Source organism: Enhydra lutris, unplaced genomic scaffold, assembly GCF_002288905.1.
Source record: "Enhydra lutris kenyoni isolate GAN:26980312 unplaced genomic scaffold, ASM228890v2 scaffoldscaffold4, whole genome shotgun sequence".
Lineage (NCBI taxonomy): Eukaryota > Metazoa > Chordata > Mammalia > Carnivora > Mustelidae > Enhydra > Enhydra lutris.
Window position 1 is genome coordinate 35147091 of NW_019154088.1, and position 25180 is coordinate 35172270.

A 25180-nucleotide genomic window follows, 5' to 3' on the forward strand; every position below is an offset into this window, starting at 1 on the left:
AATATGGAGTACCTACCACAACGTAGTTGGACAAAACATGTTCCATCATATTTAAATATTTATAAGACAATTAACAAGTTACATGCTGACAAAAAAATCCACTAACTGAATTCTTATTTTTAGTTACAGTATTTTTCAAGATTTCCATTTAAGTCTTTAAAAACTGAAAGATTCATACCTCTGGTGAAATTCCCCATCTTTTACTTTTTTGGACATATTTATTGTATCTTTTTTAAAAAGTTCTTATCCATCAAACATAGAATTATATATGATCCAGAAATTTCATTTCTGCCTATATACTCAAAAAAGTTGAAAGCAGGGATTTGAAGAAATATTTGTACATCCATGCTCATAGTAACACTGTTCACAAGAGCCAAAGTGTGAAAACAACCCAATTGTCCACCGACATATGATGGATAAACACAATATGGTATACACATACGACAGAATATTAGTCAGTCTTAACAAGGGAAGAAATTCGGACACACACAACAGCACGGATGAAACCTGCAGACATTATACTAAGTGAAATAAGCCAACCACAAAAAGACAAGAGTGATTCCTTTGTACAAAGTACCTAGAGTAGTCAAATTCAGAGACACAGAAAGTAGAATAATGGCTTTCAGGGGCTGGGGAGCACGGAAGAAATAATAGGGAGTTACTGTTTAGTGAGAATAGAGTTCAATTTGGGAAGATGAAAACATTTTGGAGATGGATAGCGGTGATGATTTCACAACAAAGTGAAAGTACTTAATGTCACTGAACTGTATACTTAAACGTGGTTAAAATGGTAAATTTTATGTTGTGTTACAACAATAAAAATTAAGTAAATTTAAAAATCACCATCTGATAATCCCCAAATTTGAGTCACTTATTGTTTTTGTTTGCCTTAATATTTGGTTCTTTTGTCTTTTCTTTCCCAAGACCCCGTGATATTTTTAACTGAATGTAGGAAATTGTGCATAAAACAATTCAAAGATCCACTGGATGATAGTATTTTCCCCCCAAAGAGGAATAAACATTCTCCTAAAGAACAGATGGAATATGGCAGATCACTTTTATCTTGCTGAAGGTTGGACTTAGGCTTTGTTAGAAACAATGTGTTTATATTTTGCCCTCATTCCTAGGGCAAATTACTCCTCTTGGATGTGGACATTCTGAGTGTCAAATGAAAACCTGTTGTGTTAACCAGAACACCTCTACCTGGCTGGGTTTGGAGTCTAACCAGCATGCCTCCCCAGCATCATGGGACTGCTGAACTTTCTGTTCCTCTCTATAGCCTCTCAGCTTCTGGGGTTTGGTTTTGTTTTGCTTTTTGCTGGGTTTGTGGGAGTTTTTTTCCTGTTCACGTGTAGCTTAGGAGTTGGCAAATGCATCCAGGGGAAACTGTATATGAACCCAAAGTTCACTTCTCTCTAGTTTCCCTCTTCTTTGGGAACTTTTGCTTCTCATGTCCCAGGCAGATGATAGGTCTGCAAGCCAATCTCCCACTCCTTGGTCTGAACTCCCTCTCCCAACCCATCCCAGAAGACTTAGCAAAGTCTGGAAAAAGCCTGGATAAATATACAGCTCACTGAAGTAGACTTCCTTCCCTCAGGTCTTGTAGCTCTTTGCAAGTTCTGCCTCCTTTGATGACTCTCTAATGCCTTCAAAAGTAGTTTTGTGTATTTTGTCCAATGTTTATAGTTGCTTTCAGCAGGGCAGTTGTTCTGATACAAACTACTCTGATTGCTAGAACCAAAGGTTTGTTAATAGAGTCTTTTAAGATTCTAACTCTTCATTTACGTCTGATTATGTTTTAAACATTTGCTTGCTTTTACTTTAATTAACCTTTTTACTGACCAGAATATTTGGTTTTTATTTATACTGTTCTGGGTCCCTGTGCTTATTAAACCCCAGGCAGGCAAGTGTCATAAGTACAGTAGTGAAGATAGAACATTTTCTAAGCAATGGGGGTAGACTGTCTTCCCTTGGGTCTTCATCAGCCCTTCCAGTTTCCCTGTCTAAACCTCTCAATACCACCCAACAACACTTGTCAATGGTGAGTCCGCTGAATCTAAAAACTCAATGTCAAAAGCCAACTCACTGCCTTCAGACACCTTCGTGGCCCTTAAAAATATTCTACTATCTTCTGAGACTGTTATGAAGATGTTACTCTTCAGGAGATAGAGGCAAACTATCATCTGTAGAATTTTTGTCTTAATGATACCATCAAAATCATAAATTTGTCTGGTATTTATTTAGATTTAGATTTATTTAGATTTGACTATATTTTTTTTTCTATACTAATGTGGCCAGAATAGCTTGAAATGTGAAACTAGTAATCATTCAATGAAATTCAGAAAACATAACTTGGATGATGATTATATACAGAGAACCGTGTGATACACTTTAGAAGCCCCAAAGAGATTTTATCAGAGCTCCACACATTTAAATAATGGTAAATAGTTACAAATAATGAGCTATAATATAAAGTAATAATAATGGAACCAGTATTGTGTGCATACTTATACACCATCTATTATACTAAATGTTAGCAACACAGTACTGTATATACTACTAGCCCATGCAACAAATAAAGAAACTGAAGGGGGCACCTGGGTGGCTCAGTGGGTTAAAAGCCTCTGCCTTCAGCTCAGGTCATGATCCCAGGGTCCTGGGATCGAGCCCCGTGTCGGGCTCTATGCTCAGCAGGGAGCCTGTTTCCTCCTCTCTCTCTGCCTGCTTCTCTGCCTGCTTGTGATCTCTGTCTGTCAAATAAATAAATAAAATCTTTAAAAAAAAAAGAAACTGAATATAATGACATTAAGTAATTTGCCCAAGGTCTCCAAATTTATATGTTGGATTCTAAGCCAGGTCTCTTTGAAGAGAAATGTTGTTATGGAGGAAGACGATTCCATAAGAGAACAGATAGAGAAAATTATTTCCATTTTGGGTAATGAGAGGAGGCCTTAAAGAGAAGGTAGCATGAAAATTGGTTATTTATGGATGATCAGAATTAACAGAGCTGGGCAAAAGGAAAAAAAAATGCCATTCTGGGCTGATGAATATGCATGAGAAAATGCACAGAAAAATGGTTTCAGGAGTTATAATTGGTCCAGAGGGCTTGACCGTAATATGTATGTGATGACACCAGGTAAGACAAAGCTTGAAAGATTCAAAAAGCAGAATGGAGAGCTCCAAACAAATATCACGTCAAGAGTCTCAGATGTGTTTTTGTGTATTTTTAATTACAATTTCTGTGGGTCAAGCACCTGGGCATAGGTTAGTATGTATCCCTGACTCAAGGTCTCTCATTGGATTGCAGTCAAACTCTCAGCTGGGCCTGTGGTCTTATCTGGCTCACTCAGGTGGTTGTTGGTAGGATTTAGTTCTGGGTTGTTAAACAGAGGCCCTCAGTTTCTCATTGGAGATATATATATATCTCCTATATGTGTGTGTGTGTATATATATATACACACACACACATATATATATATACACATATATATATATATATATACACACACACACATATATATGTATACAGATATATATATACACACATATATATAATATAAAATTTAGTATAATATAAAATATTATAAAATATTTATATTTAAATATATAATATATATTTGTTTCTATACATATAAATTATATATATTTATATTTTAAAATTATATGTATGCATATATATATATAAATAAAATCAGAGCTACCTTAAGTTCCTTGCCACTTAGGCTCCTCTGTCTGTAGGGGAGCTTACTCAAAAGGAATAAAATTCCAAGAAACCAAAAGAGCAAGAAGAATAAGAAGGGTCTACCAAGATGGAAGTCAGTTTTTTTATATACTAATGTCAAAGGTTATACCTCCTCACTTCTGCCATATTCTCTTCATTGGAAGAGAGTCAATAAACCTAGTTTAGAACCATAAGAGACTATGGACTCTGGGAAACAATCTGAGGGTTTCAGGGGGTGGGGTGAGGGGATGGGGTAGCCCAGTAATAGTTATTAAGGAGGGCATATGTTGTAATGAGCACTGGGTGTTATACGCAAATAATGAATCATGGAACACTACATCAAAAACTAATGATATACTTTATGGTGACTAACATAACATAATAAAAAAATAAGCTTAGTCTATGCTTAAAAGAAGAGGATTATACAAGGACATAAATCCAAGGGGGCAGGGATCATCAGGGCCATCTTAGCAGCACCCTACAACATGGATCAATAGGAAATTATCAAAGATTTTTATAAATGTGAAAGTGACATAATTTGGCTATCAGCAGTCATTCAAACAGAAGACTAGAAAGTCATTCAAAATTTCTCCTCACTCAACACCAGTATCTATTATTGAATCACTCCAAGGAGTTCAGTTGTCAGAATTTCCTCTTTCTAATGGTACATAAAATAATAGCACATCTTATAATCCCCAGTATCTCAGATGCATGGAAAAGGATAGGAGCTCTGTGGTGACTTCTGAGACAGCAGTTTGTAAATACATGGTGTAGACACAAGGCAGACCATGGGGATTAAGGAGTGAACAAGTGGTGAAGAAACATCTTTGTAATCTAACACAGATATGTCTTTACACATGAAGCCAGATCTCTAGTAATTGCTATGTCCTTGAACCATTGCTTAATGGATTACATTGCAATATTCTTTTGATTTTAGTTCCTTTATAAATAGTGCCAATCTGGAAATTTTATTATTTGAATTTTGAAATGCATGTTGACCTGTTCACTGAAAACTATAAGAATACAAAATGGTAATGACACCAGAGCATGTCCTTTGTCTCATTTTGGTTCTTGATTCTTTGGATTTAGTTAAACCTTTCTGTAACAAAATCAAAGAACTCATTCATCTAACACAAACTTACAAATTCTCTTTGACAGTTTCCAAAACTCATCTCAAACTTAACCTATTTTGTTACCACTGAGACTAGGTCTACATTAGAATTCCTGGTACCTAGGGCGTTGTTTTCCTGTAAATTCTCTGTGGCCAAAGAGACTTACGAACAGTATTTATCAGCAGGAGAACAAGGCCACTGGATATGGCTGCCATCTCATTTAGATTTTGATGACCACATAGTTTAACATTTATTACAGTCATATGATGATTTTCACCCCATCTGACAATTCATCCAAGAAACTTTGGTTAAATGTCTTATCTCATGTTTCATGAGGTTTTCCTGGTTCTTACTCAATATTCAAGTTGAGTTAGGCAAAGGCACTGACAAGTCAAATAAATAAGTTCATTCAGCGAGTCTTAACCTAAAACTGCATCCTTAACTTCTTTTGAACAGGGCTATGACCAAAGGATTATGGACCTCTATCTTGGTCTCATGGGAGGATGGTGCCACACTTCATCATACATTTTTAGCCCAACTTCATTTGTCCAAGATGTCATTTTAAGAAAAAGTGCACCTTTGTCTTCTTCGAGTGCTGATCTCAGGAACCCATCTATTATTCTGGGAATCTCACTAACCCCCCTGTCCCTGCTGAAGTTTGCTGGTTTGCAGAATGTAATCAACCACACCAGATGTTACCTTTCCCTGCCTCCCACCTCCTCCAGATGCTGTTCAGCCAAGTGAGATGACATATAGGATGTGCTTTGAACACTTACTGGGAACAGTGTAAATCTGAGGGTTGCTTCTATTATTACTAATGCCACTATGAAGTTATTGACAGAGCAGGGAGCATGATACAGGATGCAGAAGACCTCGGATAAACATTCACCCCAACAAACACCGGCTGTGGGATGCTGGGCAAGTGCCTTAACATTCTTATCAGTTTCCTGACCAGAAAACTGGAGATCATACTCCCCACCTGGCTACTGTACTGCCAGGGTCCCTGTGAGCAGCAAGTGAGATAAGACATGTGGACACACTTTACCAACAGTAAAGGGTCAAAATGGTACCAATGGTTTTGAATACAATCACTGTTATAACAAGTGTGTCCAAACCTTTTCCTTTCCTCCACTTTCAAACCACCTGAAATACCTGGAGGAAAGGTGAAGCTAAAGTCATGAGACTATAGACAAAAAAATTCATGAACTAGTGACAAGAGCATTGTAATTGGGTGATGAAACAGATTTCCAAGCGGGAACTGAGTAGAAACTTAATCAAAATTAACAATCAGTTTCTCTGGTAGTATCTGACTCATGGGACTTAGAGAGAAAATGTAGCAATTTAAACTATAAGCAATTCAATTTAGTTTAAATACATGTATATGTGCATGTATGGATGGATGGGTTTTGTCAATGCTTTTATCTTCTTAACAGTATTCTAGAATATTAAAAATCCATATGACCTTTCCTTTCCAAGGAAAATAAAATGAGATCAAATCTGTATATGGCCAGGAATAGAAGATGTTCCAACAGAAGACAGAAAGATGGAATTCCATGAAATCAGAGACGCTGGCTGAAATCAATGATGATGATGAAATATTATCTCCTGGGGCACCTGGATGGCACAGTTGGTTCCTGACTCTTGGTTTCAGTTCAGTTCATGATCTCAGGGTTGCAAGCTCAAGCCCTGGGTCTGACTCTGTGCTCAGCATGGTCTACTTGGGACTCTCTCTCACTCTGCAAACCCCTCCCCGCCCCATAAAAATTTACTTCTTTAACTTATGTCAAATCATACCTAATTTATTTTCTTTCTTCTCTTTTCCTTTTTCTTTCTTTCTTTTTTTTTTTTTAAAAGACAGACACAGAGAGAGCGCGTGCACAAACCGTGGTGAGGGGAAGGACAGAGACAGAATTTTAAGCAGGCTCCACACCCAGCGTGGAGCCCCACATGGGGCTTGATGTCACAACCTGAGATCATGACCTGAGCTGAAATTGAGTGGGATGCTTAACCCACTGAGCCACCCAGGAACCCTTAACTTATTTTCTACAATAAGAGAATCTGACAAAGGTATAAGAGTTTTTAGGAGATTTTCTTGTCTTTTTCATTTTCATCTGAAAACGTTCAGTTTAACAACCACTAGAAAAAGGATTAGGGTTTTGGGAAAGACATTTTTCTTCCCCAAGGTGACTGCATCTAGCTCATCAGAAATCCAGAGTAAGTTAAAATAAAGGCTTGAAAATATTTCCAAGTGGACATCTTCCATTGACCATAGAATCCCCTCACCTCCTATTAACACTCTATAAAACATGGGGGAATATCTGCTCGGGCTCTGAATTGAGACACTAACGTTCCCTAAAGACAACTGCTTCCACCCAAACAACTGGTCCTCCTTTCCTTTTTGTCAGCACTGCGTGCTGGGAGAGGCTGTGTTTGGTCTCTTAATCAGGCCTTGCTGACGAGCTGACATCACTGCAAACGTTTTCACTTATTCTTTGGCAACACTTAAATCCTTGCCAAAGGCCAGTCAGTAAGTCAGAAACTATTGTTAGTGAGAGGCTGGGGGAGTCAGAGTGTGACTGTCAGCTAGCAATCTATGGTGATGACAGGAGGGAAATCTAGGAGCCGAAACCATTTTAAAGGTCACTCTGTGGGCAGAAAAAAGACCTCTGACAGAGCTCTGGGACACTGGAAACATAAGGATGCTGCTATCTGAGCACTCGGGAAATTCATTATCCTCTCCCTGAGAGTAAAGACCACTTTACAACCCGGTACAGCTTAAACCAGCAGCTACTTGCCTTCGCAGCGGTATAGAATAATCTGGTAAAACAGAAATGCCAAATAATGTGCCAATGGTTCAACTTTCTGCTTTAAAAAAAAAAAATTCTTCTTTAGTATTTTCTCCTTACCCTACATTCTTTCATTTTCCACCTTGAATTGCTAAATAATCAGAGTTTAAAGTGCTTAGCCACATATTTTCTGTGAAAAGCTTAATTACATACAGTTCATGTCTAAAATTTTATGAGTATAATATACTAAGGCACTGGTAAGCCTTTTTTTTTTTTTAAAGATTTTATTTATTTGTCAGAGAGAGAGAGGGAGAGAGAGCGAGTGCAGGCAGACAGAATGGCAGGCAGAGGCAGAGGGAGAAGCAGGCTCCCTGCTGAGCAAGGAGCCTGATGCGGGACTCGATCCCAGAATGCTGGGATCATGACCTGAGCCGAAGGCAGCTGCTCAACCAACTGAGCCACCCAGGCGTCCCTGGTAAGCCATTTTTAAAAGGAACACAGATCATTCAGGAATAATAACCATATGCCCATGCCCGAATTGAGATCATCTCTTTTTTTTTTTTTCCTCTTTGCAAAACAGAAGAAGATTTGGGAGAAGAAAATGGCTCAATTTACGGGATGCCATCATTTGGACCCAGGCCCACCATGTGTAAGACCTGCTGGAAGGATTTCCTAGAGTTTATTCTCCAAACTTTCACATCTTGTGTTACCTATTTCCTTATTCTTTTTCTCTCCCCCACCTAAATAAAAGACATTTGTTGTGCCATCATGAAGAAGCCCAGGCAGGCCAGGGCAGAACTCCGTAGTGTGGAAGCAAGAGCAGCTGGGGTGGTTTGCGTTCCTCCTTATCACCGCAGGAAAGCAAGGGAGAAGGGATCTAATGCAGAGCACGGTAACCATAGTTCCTCAAACTGCCCTGGATATTTGAGAGCTGCCAAGAGAGTAGATCAAGAGTGTTCCTAACACACACACACACACGGTAATTCTGTGAGGTGATGGATGTGTTCGCTAACCTTATGGTGGTAATCAGTTTGCAATATATATGTGTATCAAATCATCACATAGTACACTTTAACCTTCACAATGTTATATCTCAATAAAGTTGAAAGCAATCCCAAACGAGGAGGCACTCAAGGCAGGTCCAGCAGGTACCAGGAGGGGCCTCTTTGGTAAAACAAAAAGGAAGAGAGAGAAGACACTCAAGGTACCAGGACACTCACATAGAAGGCACAGCGGACATCTGGCACCCACCAAAGAATGGATTCACTTGGGTCCACCAGGCTTGCAAACCTAATCAATACCCAATGATTTACATACAGCTGATTTGCACTGCAAATTATCTGCTTTGGGGCCTGGGATACATTCTGTAATCATCCATCTGGGCGAAAACTCTACGCTGGTTAAGTAGCAGTGAGTACACAGGGACCCACCACTCAGTTGTATGTGAACTCCACTGGGTCTATATATCAGATAAAGAGGGACCAGCCCCAGGATCCAGGGAACGGTGGTGCTGAGGACCATCCACTCCACTCCAGGTTGGCAATACTGGGTAGATGAGTGGGTTTCTGTTGGATGAGAAGTGGGGAAGAGAGGAGAGAGAAAAAGCAGCAGCAAGTATGGGGCCTTGTGAAGTTGGAACCTGGCTTAGGTGGAGAGGAAGCCGACTGCTCAAGGAAGCGCCATTCCTGGGACAAGTCAGCACCTCCACTGTCTCTTCAAGTCCAGCGCTTGCCCTCCCTTCCACGTGAAAGTGAGGGGCTTTCCAGAGGCCGCCCAGGGGGTCTTCTTTAGGGGCAAAAGTCTTTCTATTTAGGGGCAAGGGTGCTTTCGAATCACCTGCCCAGGTTACATTAGGTAAACCATGTTTTTTAAAAAAGTGGACCCACTAAGACACCAAGTTAAGCCAAGGATCTTGGAGTTGGTCCACCTGTAAAAAGAAAATGTCCAAATCTTACCAGGTTGTTGTTGATTTTCAGTTGTAGACGTCCTGTTTCCTTTGTTTGTGTCACAGGCCACTCATTCCCCTTCTTAATGAAAACAAGAGGGAGTGATTATACCTCCTGGGGCTGTGCCATTTATGCCGTCTGAAAGGCACTTAAACGAGTGGCACATTATCTCACACATCTGGAGTTTACCAAATTAGCCAATTATGCTGGAGCTCATAAAACGAGGCCTTAAATGTCATTTAACTAGAAAATATTATAATCACCAAGTGGTCTGATTGTAAGATGATACTTGGTGCAGCATCAGTGGTTACAGAAAACAAATCGTGAAACAAAAAACACAGTTCAAATGCCCCCCAAATGCAACCACATATTTTCTACAGTAATACTTTCTGAAGAATACCATATTTCTGAAGGCACCAGCAATCAACATGTTTCTCATTTGAGACTAAGTCTCATCTGACCTAGTTGTTTCCGAGTTATTTGCCTTGGGCAAACCAATGCCCATGAATTTTTCTCCTAAGAAAACTGAGAAACATGCAGGATGAGAGCAGACTGATGGAAAACCATGAACTTATCAGAGATATGGAGCCCTCTGTAAGGGATGGGACAATCACCAGATTAAGGGTCTTGACTTCTCTGAGGTTTGGGGTGCTGTCTTGGAGTTGACAAGATTCGGGTTAACTGAACATATATGGTCTCCCAGGGCTTTCATATTTTATTTGCAGGAAGAGATGAAAGCTGCTTTAAATTGCTATGTGATTTGAGGGTAGGAATACCACAAGTTTTAGAATAGTTAAAAATTAGGGGTTTACAGCCACAACTCTCACATTGTCTTCTTTTCATTTAATATAAAACAAAATTCGGTGTTTAGTAAAAGGTGATATAATATAATGGGAAAACCATGATATGCCACTAGTACCCATGTGACTTTGGGCAAGTGATTTAACTTTTCCGATCTTCTGTTTCCGCATACAAAATAGACACATAATGTTATGTTGTGTTGAGAACAGTGTTATGTTGGAAATCATGTCTGAAAAGGTCCCCAGCATCATGCTTATTACACTAAAAACAATTAGTTTTACATCTTTCTTTACCTATGTCACCAGAATATCTTAAGTTCTGTTTTATTCTTTTTCCTCTTTGTTTCAGCAAGAATGGTCACTAGGTGCTTTCAGAATCGGGAGAGTGAGGGGACAGGCAGCCCTGGTTATACATTAGCATAATTTACAACCCCCTCACCCATCTGTGCCCCTCTCCATCACTCTTTTTAGAGCAACAGGTACAAAAGAGACTAGAAAAACTTTCAGGAGATACTCTAAAGCAGGAGGAAGGAAGATGCGATGCAGAAACACAGGGTAAGTGGAGACAGCAGCTGCTACTTGACGGGAGAGTTTACAAAATGAAACTAATTGGTTTTAAAGGCACCTGATCAACTAGGCTAAATATGTCTTCTGGGCTCACTGTTTCAGTAGATGGACCTATGGGTTTATTTTTGCCAAACCAGAATAAGATGAAAAAATCATGGTGACAATGGAGGACTCTTAACAGTGACAAATACTTTGCCTCTGAGTTCTCTCTTCTCCATTAGACAAAACAACGAGGGCCTCTTTGGTAAAAGTTAACTAAATATGAAGATTCCATATAATAGAAATCCTTGCTAAGCATTTGGAAGGCCTTTTTTTGGGGGTGGGGGTGGGGGTAAAGCTGTCTTTCATTAAGTAAAATATATCGATGCTTTTGCTTCTTTTTTCTTTAAAAAATTTTTTTTAATGCTTTTGCTTCTTAAAAGAACCTTAAAAGTGGTTAAGAAACTTGGACCCATGTATTTGAGCCACTGTCTCTTGTAAACATGAATTCTGGGCAGAGAAATGGGGAATTGCATTTCTTAGAATGGTGAGGAGTACCCTTCACTTTCTTACAGCAGGGAGGGAAATGGGAGACCGTGCGGACGTTGAGAGTATGATCAGACTTTAATATTCTTAAACAACAGAGAAGAAATAGCTTTCAAAACCTTTAACTTGGGGAATATAGGAAAAACAGGAGAGATGAATTGTCTTAACTATGCTAATAGTCAAACTGACTTGCACTGTGTTCCTGCAGCCAGAGACCAGACTGGCCTGGATGCACCTGAGTGAGAAAAATTTCTTTGAAAGCAGAGGGTACTCTAAAAGCTAAATAAGAAAATCAAAAGGAACTGCTTTCACTAGGAAAAAAAATTCAACACAGTATGTACTAAAAGGCTTTCTTTTCTTTTTTCTTCTTAACACTATGGAATTTTAAACATTTTTTTAACATATGAAATATTCTTGCTCTATATAAAAAATAATAGGAGATTTTTCTTTTGTATTTTTACAAGTACTTCCATCTCTGAGACTAGAGCTTTCCAGCTTTGGGCTAATAACATGTCCAGATTGAAAGGCATTACAGAAAGAAAGTCAATTTTCTCTAGAAGCAATTATACATACAGTCTAGGAAAAGGCCAGTTTTACTTAGCAAGGACCACCCATGCTGTATGTTTGTTGTATTACTTGATATCAAAGCAGAAACATCAAATTCTTCCTAACACACATGAAATAAAGAGCCAGGCTAAGGAACTCCCACATCCAATTCAGAGGTATCTGTTACAGCATACGGAACTTGGCAATGCTGCTACTACCATTTTACTGGAAAGGGACACTGCTATTGACTATATAATGCACTATGATTTCTTTAACTTTATATATATTTTGGGTAAAATGAGCATGATTTTGATCTTAGTTGTCACAGACGCAAGTATATTCTTAATGGATGGTACTTAGGTACCATATCATCAGAGTAATAGCAAGAATTTGCTGATTCTTTGTCATTAGCCCACCTGAAAATATTTAATCACGATTATCAGGATTATTATCATAACTTCAGAGGGGGTGATCAATACAAGAATTATCATCTCTGTTTCGTTTTGCCTCATTATGATTTTGATGTAATGACTTGCATTCATTTAACGTGCACTTACTACTCAGTGCTAAACACAGTCATGGGAGAGACAGAGCTAAATGAAAAATGGCCCTTAGGACAATATGTTCTTGGGGTGGGAGAGAGGAGACAGACAGAAAATAGCCACAGTAGATTGAGAGATGGATGCACACCATATTTTGCATAGCATGTAAGAATGCTTAAAAAAGCGTGTAGTAGAGAAAAGATGGTCAGAGAGAGAGAGAGAGAGAGAGAAATGTGAGGGCATCCTTGAAAGAGGAGAGATGGTTTCCTGTGTGGATGAAGGGGTTGTTTCTGCAGGAATAAGATAACGACCAGTACGCGAAGGTATGAGAATGTGAGCAGATCTGTTGGTCTTAGAGTAGATCTGTGTACGGCAAATGAGCCCGGAGAAGAAGGGAAGGCCATAGCAGGACGGGTGCTGTACCACAATAAGAAGTTTAGGCTTTCTGGGTGCCTGAGTGGCTCAGTCAGTTAAGCGTCTGCCTTCTGCCCAGGTCATGATCTCAGGATCCTGGGATTGAGTTCCACATCGGGCTCCCTGCTAGCAGGCAACCTGCTTCTCCCTCTGCCTTTGCCCGTCCCCCTGCTCATGCTCTCTCTCTCTCTCTCTCTCAAATAAATAAAGTCTTTTTTAAAAAATGAAAGAAAGAAAGAAAAGAAGTTTAGGCTTTCTTTTTTTTTTTTTAAAGATTTTATTTATTTATTTGACAGAGATCACAATCAGGCAGAGAAGCAGGCAGAGAGAGAGGGGGAAGCAGGCTCCCCACCGAGCCTAGAGCCCGATGCGGCGCTTGATCCCAGGACCCTGGGATGATGACCTGAGCCAAAGGCAGAGGCTTTAACCCACTGAGCCACCCAGGCACCCCGGAAGTTTAGGCTTTCAACTGCAGGGCATAATTTTATATATTACCCAAATACTCCAAAAGTGTATGTTGTAAAACAGTACGATATGACATAGAGATAGATAAACCAATGAAACAGAATAAGAAATGGAGAAACAGAGTAGAAAATTTCAATGATCTATTTGTGGAAGTTTAATATACAAAAAGCTAGCATTGCCAATAAGGGAGTAAAAGAGATTTTTCAACAAGTGGTATTTGGACAACTGATTGACCATTTGAAAATAAAATTTAATTCCTATATGCCACACGGTGCATTATAAAAATTCTCAGATGGGTTAAAGATTTAAATGTAAAACATACCAGAAGAAAATGTTTATAATCTTGGGGTTAGAAGATATCCTTCTTTCTAATGTACAACAAGGTCAGATATCACAAAGGAAAAGACAGATAGGATCACCAAACCACAATCTTCAAAAATGACAAGGTTCTGAAAGGTGTAAGGTACTACAGCTCTAAGATAAATGACAAGGTGGGAAAAATATTTGTAAATCTATGTCACAGTTAAAGAATTAGTACCTACAATATATACCGAGCTCCTATAAATCTAAAAAATCTAACCCAAGAAAAACGGGCAAAGAGCACAAATAAAAAATTCATGAAAGAAATGATATCTCATGGTTACAAAAGTATGTTCAATCCCAGTTATAATCAAAAGAATGCTTGTAGACAATTTTATTTTTCACCTGTTAGATTACTAATAGGAGACACATATGGGTGACAGATATACCAAATAATGATTGAAAATGTCCAGTGTTTGTGAGGGTGTGGAGAAATGAAGAACTCTCAAAAACTGATACTTTCTAGAAGATAGTTGGTTAACATTTATAATATAAGATGTGCATATCATTTGATCCTGTACATCCATAGCTAGCAACTTATTTTATAGAAAAAAATCTATATGCACATAAATATGAAAAAATAGTATTAAGGATATTTATTGCACCATCATTTGTAATAGTGAAAACCTGCAAACAACCTAGTGGTCTGCCAAAAGGATTAATTTAATAGACTGCAGCATGTAGATACAAAAATTACTATGGTATTATTAAAAATATATATACTGTCATGGAAACAAAGCCATGACATATGTTTTGCTGAAATAAACAACTGGTAGAATAACATTCATAGTATAATCTGCCAAGAGAGGCAGTGAACTACAGAGGTGAGGAGGATGGGCTTTGAGGTCAAACAGACCTGGATTTGAGTCCCAGTTCCATTATATATCAGATATGTGAAAATGACTAATTCCTCTGAGTCTTCATTTGGTTTCTTCATTTGTCCAACTGGAGTGGGTTCTAATAGAACCTACCCCACAGAGTCATAAGGAGAATTTCTAGCACACAGTAGAGGCTAAGTATATACTAGTTATAATTATTACTGTTACCATTTTTTGCATACCTATTATTTTCAACCAATTCTCTTATGATAACAACTTCAAAAAGCAAATCTAATATCCTTTGGAAAATTGTGCTGGAAAGAGTCTTTAACCAAAACTATACATCAAAGACACTTTTAGCTTATGTAAAAAAAATTCTGTTTATCTGATCATCTAGTAGATAGGATAACAAGTCTGACACATCAATTTTTGACATAGTTCTGTTTTGACTGAATATTCATAAGCCACAATGCAAATAAGGAACACATTTGGACACTATAGTCAAGAATCAAAATAAAGAACTATTACCTTCAGATAGCTGCTGTTATGAGAACTTTAAAAAATCTCAATGGCACAAAATAGAAATCATCTTCTAATCAGCAAACTGATTATTAATATCATTTTGTGGTAGTTCTTATGTATACATATTTAATTTTCAATTGTGTTATCTGGAAAAACACACCAAAAAGTGGGAAGGCACCCTTTTAAATACTTTTCTCTAATAACAGTAGGAAAATGAGCCATTCAAAATGAGAAAAACGTGCTATGTAATAACATGTCAAATGCCTAGATCAACATAGAGTTCATACACAAAGAACCATACATACCCTTCTATTCGGAAAATCGTTCGAAAGCTGTCTCCCAAGCTTTTATAACTGTTTGGATCGGTTGCACATCTCTGAATCTGGAACCTAGGGAAAAAGAAAAAATCAAACAACAACAAAAAGATCCAAGTTAAGAATTTTGCCAAATGGCTTTCCCCATTTTTCAGTCTTAGGACACTTAGCCTTTTCAGGTTAACCTAAAATATTCTGGGTTTTGCTATAGATTCTATTGATTTATTTGCCTTCTATAATCTTAACCTTATTTTTGTAGACTTTAAAATTATATTCTTCTGTACTTAAATAGAAACTATAGAAAGAGTTTTTTCATCTGTTTCTTAGCCAGACAGATGCACCCTAAGGCATGTGTGCCTTTTTCTTTTTATGAAAAGCATACACAGATGTCATAGATTGTTTTACTGTATAATTCAGAAATCTGAAGGTGCATATGAAACAAATAAGTAGCTCTATTTCTTATCTTAATTAGTGCCCCCTTGATGGTAATTTAATACAAAGGTTAAAAATACAGAGCAGCTAATATGGCCTAACTTTGATCGTGATTGTGAATTTGGAATTCATCCTGGCAGACAGGAACCTGTGCTTAGAGCAAGAGTTGCAGCTGTGTTGTGGTACAGTTTACAATCCCTACTTCTCCTTCATGATGGAGCAGAGCTGGTCATTACGTTCAGGCTTCCTGAATTTTCACAGAAGCATATAGTTTGGTGCTCAGTAAAAATGTACCACATTTTAGAAAGCAAAATTCTTTTTTTTTCTTCTTCTTTTTGGTTAGGAGCATGCATCTCAGGACTCTCGCCTTTAACATTTGGGAGTTTCCCAACGTGAGAGTCTTAACTTGCTCATCGTGTATTTTTACTCCAGGGTTTGTTTCTAATGAGATTTATGACAAGGACTCTCATTCCCCTACACCCCAGTTGTTCTCCATTTTGGGGTTTCTTTAGTCTCCTCGCTACTTGTGTTTAACTCCCTTGTCCCAATTCTGAGTTAAGGCCCTTCTGTTCTTCCTTCCACAGTTTTACTAAAAATTTTTAAAAGAACGCTTCCAAAACACCTCTTCGATCGTCTACTTTAAGATGCTTTTCTCAGATTGTTGGATTTATAATACAAACACTTCTACCTCTAAGAATGATGTGTTTTATGGGTTCTAGGTCCCTGGGAATTATGCTGAAAACTGACATATATATCACAGAAAAGAGTGAATATTTTGCTTTGATTGAAGGCAGTTGGGCATATGAAAGGAGTATATTATAAAACTGGAAAGTGAGGCTGGATTATATTTGATTTTGTAGGGAGTCACTGAACATAACTGTGCAGGAGGGTAGCCATTCTGAGAAGAGGAAGTTGAGGATACCAGCACAGTTCTTCCAGCAGAACACACACAAATACCTACAAAAAATATTTACTGCCTGATTGGGTGGATTGGAATGGGACTCTGGAGGGTGGAACATCATGAAGTGGTATAATAATCCTGGTGAAGATAATGCCTGAACATCAGGGGAGGCAAGAGGAATGTAAAGAAAGGGGTAAGCTTGTTGGGTAATTCCTTTTCTTTTTAAATATATGTGTGTGTGTGTGTGTGTGTGTGTGTGTGTGTGCGTACGTGTGCACATGCATATGTGTGTGTTTTATGATACATTCAACATGACACCTTCTTGATCCTCTTCAACCCACCAAGCAATATTCTACTATTGCCAAAATTTAAAATGTCATAAATGCTCATCTTCACAATGGTTTTGTTCATCAAATTTAAAGCTCCATTAGCATGATCATTTTTTGAAGGTTAGTTTTTAGATAAGAACTATATCTCTAAGATTTGAATTGTATTGAACTCATCAGAAGATCATGGACCAATACAGCTCACTCATTTAAACTGTTCCGGATCTAGAGGTACATTTGGTGTCGGCATAACCACTGGCCCAGAAGGATGAGCTAGCAGTTCTGTCTAGAACCAAGAACATTATTTGATGGTCAGGTAGATGGACCATGTTTGGTATTTCTGGACTACTGCATATAGATGAGATAACTCGGTACTTTGACTACAAATGAATTAACACTAAACCCAAAAGAGTACAATGAGAAAACGACATGTACACCTACATAACAAATAACTTTGCATAAAATTTGTTTATACTACAAATAACAAACAGCATAGGGAGTGATTTCCAAAATATGATGCTAATTCTCGTGCAAAAAAGAATCTCCAACTCTGCATTTCCATATTTGTAAGCTATATTCACTGCTAAGGAAGAAACATTTTCATACGTTCTTAGTTGGGAAGTCCAACATTATTCTCTAACTGTTCTTTTATGAAAATAATTTAAAATAGTTTTATATATTATCAAAGTATTACATGGTCATAGATTTTTCTCATAATATCTGTAAAATTTTCATTAAGTTCACTTACCTCCATCAAATTCCTTTCTAGATACTTTTTCCCCAAATTACCAAGTATTTTTTAAAATAATTGTCATATGAAAAAAAAATAAAATAAAATAATTGTCATATGAAATGAGGTCTACAGGTTTAAAAAAAAAGCTCAGAGCATTATCTTCACTATCAAAAGTTGCAATAAATAAGTAAATGAGAACAATAATTTACAATATAAAGAAAAAGATCCACAATGTCAAGTAGCACTAGTATCAAATTGCCCAGGTGTTCATCAGAGGGAGCAATTACTGCTCTCTGCAGAGGGTCAGGAAGGACTTCAGGAAGGAGAAGGGATTTGAGCTGGTCCTGTAGGATTCAGAGGCAAAAAGAGTAAGCAGGAGAAAGCATTCCAGGTGGGGAAATGAGAGAAACAAAGTCCAGGGAGGAAAAGTTGTCCTTTGAAGAGAAGTGAAGAAAGAGATCCCCCACCATGGCAGCATCCCACATTTCCTTCAGGTGTGAAGAAAACCTGCTGTGGCATTCAGTTGCTCAGGTGCGTGGAGACCTGAGTGGGTTGGGGGAGAAAATTAATGAGATAAAATTGAAAATCCCAGTAGAGACCATGTGACCTCTTCCTGCTCCTCAGCGGAGTACTTCAGTGAAATCTTCATGGCCATCTCCCAGTGATGTGACTCTGGTCCTAGAAGGGTCAGCAGAGGGACCAAAGCAAGTACATCCCAATGCTTAGAAAAATGACCTTAGCCCCTCTTCCACTGCTGAAGCTCAAGACATCGACTTTGTTTATGATGTCTGTGTGCCTGGGTAACATTGAGGCAGGTCTTCTGTCAGCTTACACCAAGATGAATACAGACTATGGTTATTTCATAATTAACTTAATTAACTATATCACCTAACCTTGTATTGGAAGTCTAGGCACTTTATTTGCTAGTTGCAATTTCTTTCTTTTTGTAGAATCTGACGGATGCTATTTCTAATCTGCCATTCATTCAGCTACTAAGAGTTCTTGAACACTTAGTATGTATTAAGTATTCCACTATTTGGGGTATTACAAAGAAGTAAGACATAATCCTGCCCTTTAGAAGTTTCTAGTTAGGTGAAGGAACTATGCAAACAGATGATTTCCATATGCAAGTAATGACAGTGTTTCAGAGTATCCAGTGTCAGCCAAGGAGTTTTCCTGGCACTGAGTAAATACCATTATTACTCTTCCTGGAGATGATCTCCTATCTATGGGTGGAGCGTAGCTGACAGAAAATAGTACCATGAGGAGACACTGACGGGAAGAAGGAAAATGTGAAGGCTAACTTTGGGCTAAAGATCTGTGATTACATTTTACCCACGCCCCCTAGAACAGGCAACAAGAACAGTGAGTGGAATCCTTAAGGAGTGTTCCACTTAGAAACTGACTGATGAGTGATGCTGTTAATTACAAACAGGAGTGGCAACATCAAAATAACATTCCATGAGGAGACTCCACAAGCTATGCTGTAAAGCAGTGCAAAAGGACGGGCAGGCAGGGTAAATACTAATTCCTCAGTAAAGCCACCCACCATTCTTCACTGGAGGTCTCATTAAGCAGGCTAAAGCAAGCACGGCTGTCTCTTCTACAGCACATCGCTAATACGGCGTGTCTACATGTTGCAGAGAAAGCACATGCAGTATTTAATTCTACTACACATGACTTGTTCGGATCATAGAGTTATCAGTTCTTCTAAGGAATCTGTTTTAAGTTGATATAATTACAGTGCATTTTGGTCAATCATGTAAAACAGCAATTTCCTTCTTCCTCTCCACTCATTTCAGCAACTTAAAAGGTTTCTCTCTTGGATTGAAGCTTTACGTCAGCATTATTCCAAGCTGCATTCTAGGCTAACAAATTCTCTCTATGCCCGGGGAGACAATCTTCCAGTTACGTAATATAACTCTTTGTAAAATTACCCAGGCAAAGCCACACTACTCTTGATTGTATTTAGAAGAAAAGGTTGGACCTTTCCATTGTCCTAATAAAAGCAGCTTAGACACATCTGGAATCTCCATCTGAGAAACTTCTCTTATTAGAATGAAAACGTGCTGCCAAACTGGCAAATGGGACAGGGGAGTAACACTTGAGAAGCATTCAGTGCCTGACATGCAATCAGGATGAACCACAAAGACGTGTGGCTCAAACCCTCCATATGCCTCATTGCCCAGGAGGCAGCAAGCCTGTCTGCTGGGGTTCCAGGGAGCACAGTCGGACACACTCCTCTGAGTGGAGGGAACAGCCCTGTCATCCACCATGCCATAAACATGAAGTGAGTTACTGTGGTAACCCACCAGGGCAAAGAAGGGCTGCTCAATGTTCACAAACAAATGTACAAGCGTATTTTTAAAAGCTGAAGAATGTTCTCACTCACTAAACTATTTTTCTCGGAACGGGTTGAGAACCATTACTGCAGCATTTCCCACTGGCTTCATTGTGTGCTTAGCCAGGGATACCCACTTTCAGACTAGTCTGCTGCTGATTTTCTGCACAGCTAGGAACGCCAGGTTAGGCATTCAGCTGGTCTGGGTGCTTCCTAAGACACTGTCGTAAAAAAGATCTGTCTTTAAGAAATAAAATGACTTTGCTTGCCTTAAAAGCTGTAGGACAAGGTTGTTTGAAAATTTCAAAATCTCAAATTTCTGTGGTGCTTTTATTTGCAAAGTAATTTTTTAATCTATCATCTTTTAAAAAAAGATTTTATGTATTTATTTGACAGAGAGAGAGACAGTGAGAGAGGGAACACAAGTAGGGAGAGTGGGAGAGGAAGAAGCGGGCTTCCTGTTGATCACTGAGCCTGATGCGGGGTTTGATCCCCGGACCCTGGGATCATGACCTGAGCCCAAGGAAGATGCTCAATGACTGAGCCACCCAGACGCCCCTTATCTTTCATCTTCTTAAAGAAATACTGATGGCTGATGGCATCTGTCCCAGGGAGAGGAGGCTTCAGGTCACACACATACAGGTACATGTATATGCATATATGTACGTGTATATGTAATTTATAGTGTATTTGTATGAAGGGTGGCAGTTGAGTTGGAAAGAGTCAGATTGGGGTAGATGATGACATTTGTCTTGGAGCTATGTTCACTTAGCACACACTCTGCTTTTTAGTTCAATCATACCATTGTTTGTGGTGCTTTAGGGTAGGGAATTGATGGGCGATTAGTAAGGGGGTGAGAGCCATCAGAACCAGCCCTTTGGTACTGCCATTGACCCTGAGCAGAGCAGTGAGATGGGTGAAGTTTAGCTCTAGCAACATCTCCAGGTCATTTTCAAGTTCAACAATAATCTTGAGCTCTCCGCTACCTTCCCTTCTTCAACTCCACTCTCAGAAAAGCATTCACACCCTTTATCCTTAATGTAGCTTTTCAACTGAGATGCTGTCTCTCAGATCCTGTCCCCCGTAAAAGGGATTTCAGCTGTCAGAAGCAAGGTAGAAAGGTGTGTTTTGTTTCAGATGGAGATGCAGGGTACCTATGGCACCAAAGATAGTCCCGAGTGGTACGTATTTCCTGAGTGGAATTGTATGCTACCATCACGCTGTAGGTTACATAAAAATTACACCTTTCTGTCAGAGGTGAGGGATTTGGGGGAAATGAGACACAGACCAGGAGCCACCAGTTACAATTTAAGTGTAGCCACGAACAAGCAGTGAAAACTAATGAGGTTTGTAGCGTAATCCTTCTTGGCCTTTCTCCTCAGCAGTAAAATGGGAGAGGAGATGTTAGAGGACACTTTGATTTTGAAGGGACAGTGACACACAGACCTATATTTTATGAGTTTGTTAGCCATAAGAAACAGGAAGCATTTCATTGTTTTGTAAAGCCCCAAATTCCATATTTTATAGAGGTGGGAGACAGCTAATAAAAATTGTACACTGACAGTAAGTCGTGATGAATCTAATGAAATTCCCTGCCAAGATCTTTGCAGATGTGGTATGAACCAAGATTACTAAGTACCAGAATGTTACACATGCTCCTTAATAAACACTTAAGAAACCCACTAATGAATCAGAGATTAGCAGACTAAAGGATAGCAATTACAGAACACATTAAAAGGATAACTGTAGGAAGATTAAGTAAAGATTTTAATTCACCATAATTAGCCCATCTTACTGAAATACGATGTTTCTCTTATGGAGTATGTTTGCTTTCTTACTGGTTGGTTGAGCATGGCCAAAGTCACACCAAACATGCGAAGACATGTATGAGGTTTTGAAATTCAGTTGTCCACACCTACCTTACAATCTTTGGGAAAAGACCCAAAGAAGCACATCTTGAGAAAAATTCCCACCATGTCTATTTGTTTCCTGTACTCTGAAAAATCACCTTCCACTGAGACTGCCCCAAGAGAAGAAATATCCGCTTTCCATGAAAAGTTTAACCACTGAACTGAAGGGGGATGGGGCCTCTGCATTTGTCATCCCTACAGAAAGACCACGTCCGATGGTGAGGAGATGAGGCCACATCTTGGGAGATGATCCCATCAGTTTTCTTTAGAAAGTGCTGGGGAGAAAGGTTTTCTTTGAACATGTCTCAAAAAAATGTTGGCTATGGGTATTCTGTTTTACTTTAGGTTAAATATAACAGTAATCCACGTAACACTGCCTTGGCAGTGACCAAGCATGAGAGTCCTTTAATCATGTTGGAAGGGTGAGGTTTACGATTCTAGACACAGATTTCTGCCTCAACATTTCCTGAGATCCTCATCTGTACAAGAGGCAAAGTTAAGAGTTCTGGGGACACAGAAGGGAATAAGCCACAGATCTTGTCCTCTAGAACGGAAAAAAAAGGTGGAGCTCGGGGAGACGTTTGTAGTTAATTATAAAATAAGGCAGAATACAAGGGTGCCTGGGTGCCTCAGTCGGTTAAGCATCTGTCTTTGCCTCAGGTTATGATCCCAGGGTCCTGGGCTCCAGCCCAGTGCTGGCTCCCTGCTCAGTGGGGAGTCTGCTTGTCCTTCTCCCCCTGCCCTTACCTACCCCCCCCAGCTGCCGCCCCTCCCCTGCTTGTGATTTCTCTAACAAATAAATAAAATCTTAAAAAAAAATAAGGCAAAAACAAGTGTTAAAGATTCTGGGAACTAGGTTTGTCTGCAGTTTAAGCATTGTTTTTGCTTGCTGAGTTCACGACTTAGGCCTGGCATCAATTAGCAACCTAAACTAATGCTAACAAATCCACAAGGGTCATGAGTTTGGCTCTGTCTGCACAGTGACCACCGACCAAAGTTCAAAAGCTGTGCCCTTATGTATTTGGCTGCTTATCGAAGTATTCTAAAAATTCAGGGAAAAGAAAGATATCTTTCCTGAATGTGCTCAGTCATTTCTGAGAGAGCCTCTTTATAAAAGAAATAAAGATCTATGCCTGGTAAAAATGAAGATTTTTGCCTTTTTAAAGTCTGAATGTCTTTACTAGGTGTAGGTGGGCCGGGCTATGCTTTGGCTTAGTGTTTATGATATTGTAAAGGAGACCAATAAATTTCTCCATGTTATTTTAAAACAGTTTATAATTTGAAGAAATATGTAACCTGGAGTGTTCAGTCAGCCTAGATAATTGCTACAGATAAAGTAACACATCTTGGCAAAGCCACAAAAGCAAGGGAAATCTTCTGTGCCATGTAATTCTGAACACACTTTTGAACAGAGCCTCAAAAATATTATCTCTCTGAAATATCAGATCAACCCAGATAGCCTGATTATACTTTAAGTAATTTCCTGTGATCCTAGACACATCTAATTGTGGTCTCTTTTCACAAGCCTGGGAGATTTAAAGTCTGATATTCTGTGACTGTACATTTTACAATTCACACTTTAACTATACACCTAAATATCCTATAAATGGTTCATCGTTTTGCCAAAACAAGTTTTGCTATGATAAACATTTACCTATGTGTCCCTGACTAGTGTGATGAAATAGATTGAGTTTTGTGCATCTTACACAATTATAAGGCATATGGTATTCCTAGCATGTAGAGTCTGTGCAAAATTTGACCTTGTAAGATGAATCATGATAAGACAGTTGATTCTACCGTCTGGCACACGTTCTTCCAGTTGTTTATATTACTTATGGGATAATAGCTAAGAACGCCGACAATTCTAAAATTTATTTTAATGACAATATGCTAGTTAACAAGTCAGAGACAAATAATCATTAGAAATTATAACCTAAATCTAATAATGTTAAACCACAAGCAATAAAACAGGCTAATTGACATGGCTGTATAATTAAAGTGCTCCGAGCATAAACTGGTCTCAATTAAAGAAAAGCCTGACTGGCATGACTTTCCGTATTTTGCTTTGTAAAATACACGTCGCAATATAAAATTATGCTTATAATATAATAATATAGGGTTGCCACTTCTTGACTATCCATATGTGTGTATGTATGCATGTATTTAACTCAACTTAGTATTTAGCGTCAACAAATGACCAGACGCACCTACCTCCATTTTCCCACATGCGCTGATGTAAGCTGGCCATTACAGTGGTTAATTAGCATGAAATCAAATTATATGGGGAAGGGAGGGAAGGCGGGATCACAGGTTGGAAAATAACCCACTCGCAAGGTAATGAGAGTAGAGAGGATGACATCAGCTTTAACAGTCAAATACTAAAATTACCACGGTCATGACAAATATTGTTTTCACATATTCCCAGAATAATTAGAGTTTTAAAAAACTTGATCCCTCCCTCCCCCAAAAGAGTCAGCTATATTCTTTCTCTCTCTGATCCTCCCCACCTACCTCCTTGGGTCAACAGGTTTTCTTAATGTTCATTAGTAGCACCTACGGCCTGGTGACAGAGAACCCAGAACGCCATTCTTACCTGCTAAACTCCAGCTCATTGCCAGGGTGAGACTGAAGTTCTTGGTTTCCAGCCTCCATAAAAGATTTCCAGAACAGGGAAATCGAAAGCATTCAAATCTACTAGAATCCTCTTACTGGCCCTGGGAACTGAGCCACTTCACATAAACTAATTATGCACAAGAGACCGTAAGCTGGGGTCCCAGTGAGGGAGAATGTCAGAGAATACAGAGTCTCTAGACACCTACTACACCATTCCATTTTATTTTTACTGATCAAATGTGCCTATTTTATGGTTTATTTAGCATTGATAAGGAAGGATGTTTTTCAACAATGTCAAAGAGAGAAAGATTAGGAGAATGGGTGTTTTTTTTGCATTCATAAGCATAAGTGCTTATGCTAGAAAGAAATTTGGGGAATGGAGGTAAGAAACTTGGCAAGTAAGGAAGAAAACATGCTTATGCTTATCGGAGTTGAGGAAAATTTCAAGGGACATTTTTATTTTTATACCAAGATTGATCTCATATG

At 38.8% G+C, this 25180-nt stretch overlaps 1 protein-coding gene across 1 annotated transcript in view; it reads right to left on the reverse strand.

The window, feature by feature from the left end:
• Positions 1-25180, reverse strand: part of LOC111140618 (solute carrier family 25 member 21) — a 504394-nt gene that overhangs the window by 108828 nt on the left and 370386 nt on the right. The window contains exon 3 of the mRNA XM_022492811.1: positions 15430-15513. Coding sequence (XP_022348519.1) covers positions 15430-15513 — 84 coding nt within the window. The remainder of the gene's footprint in view (positions 1-15429; positions 15514-25180) is intronic.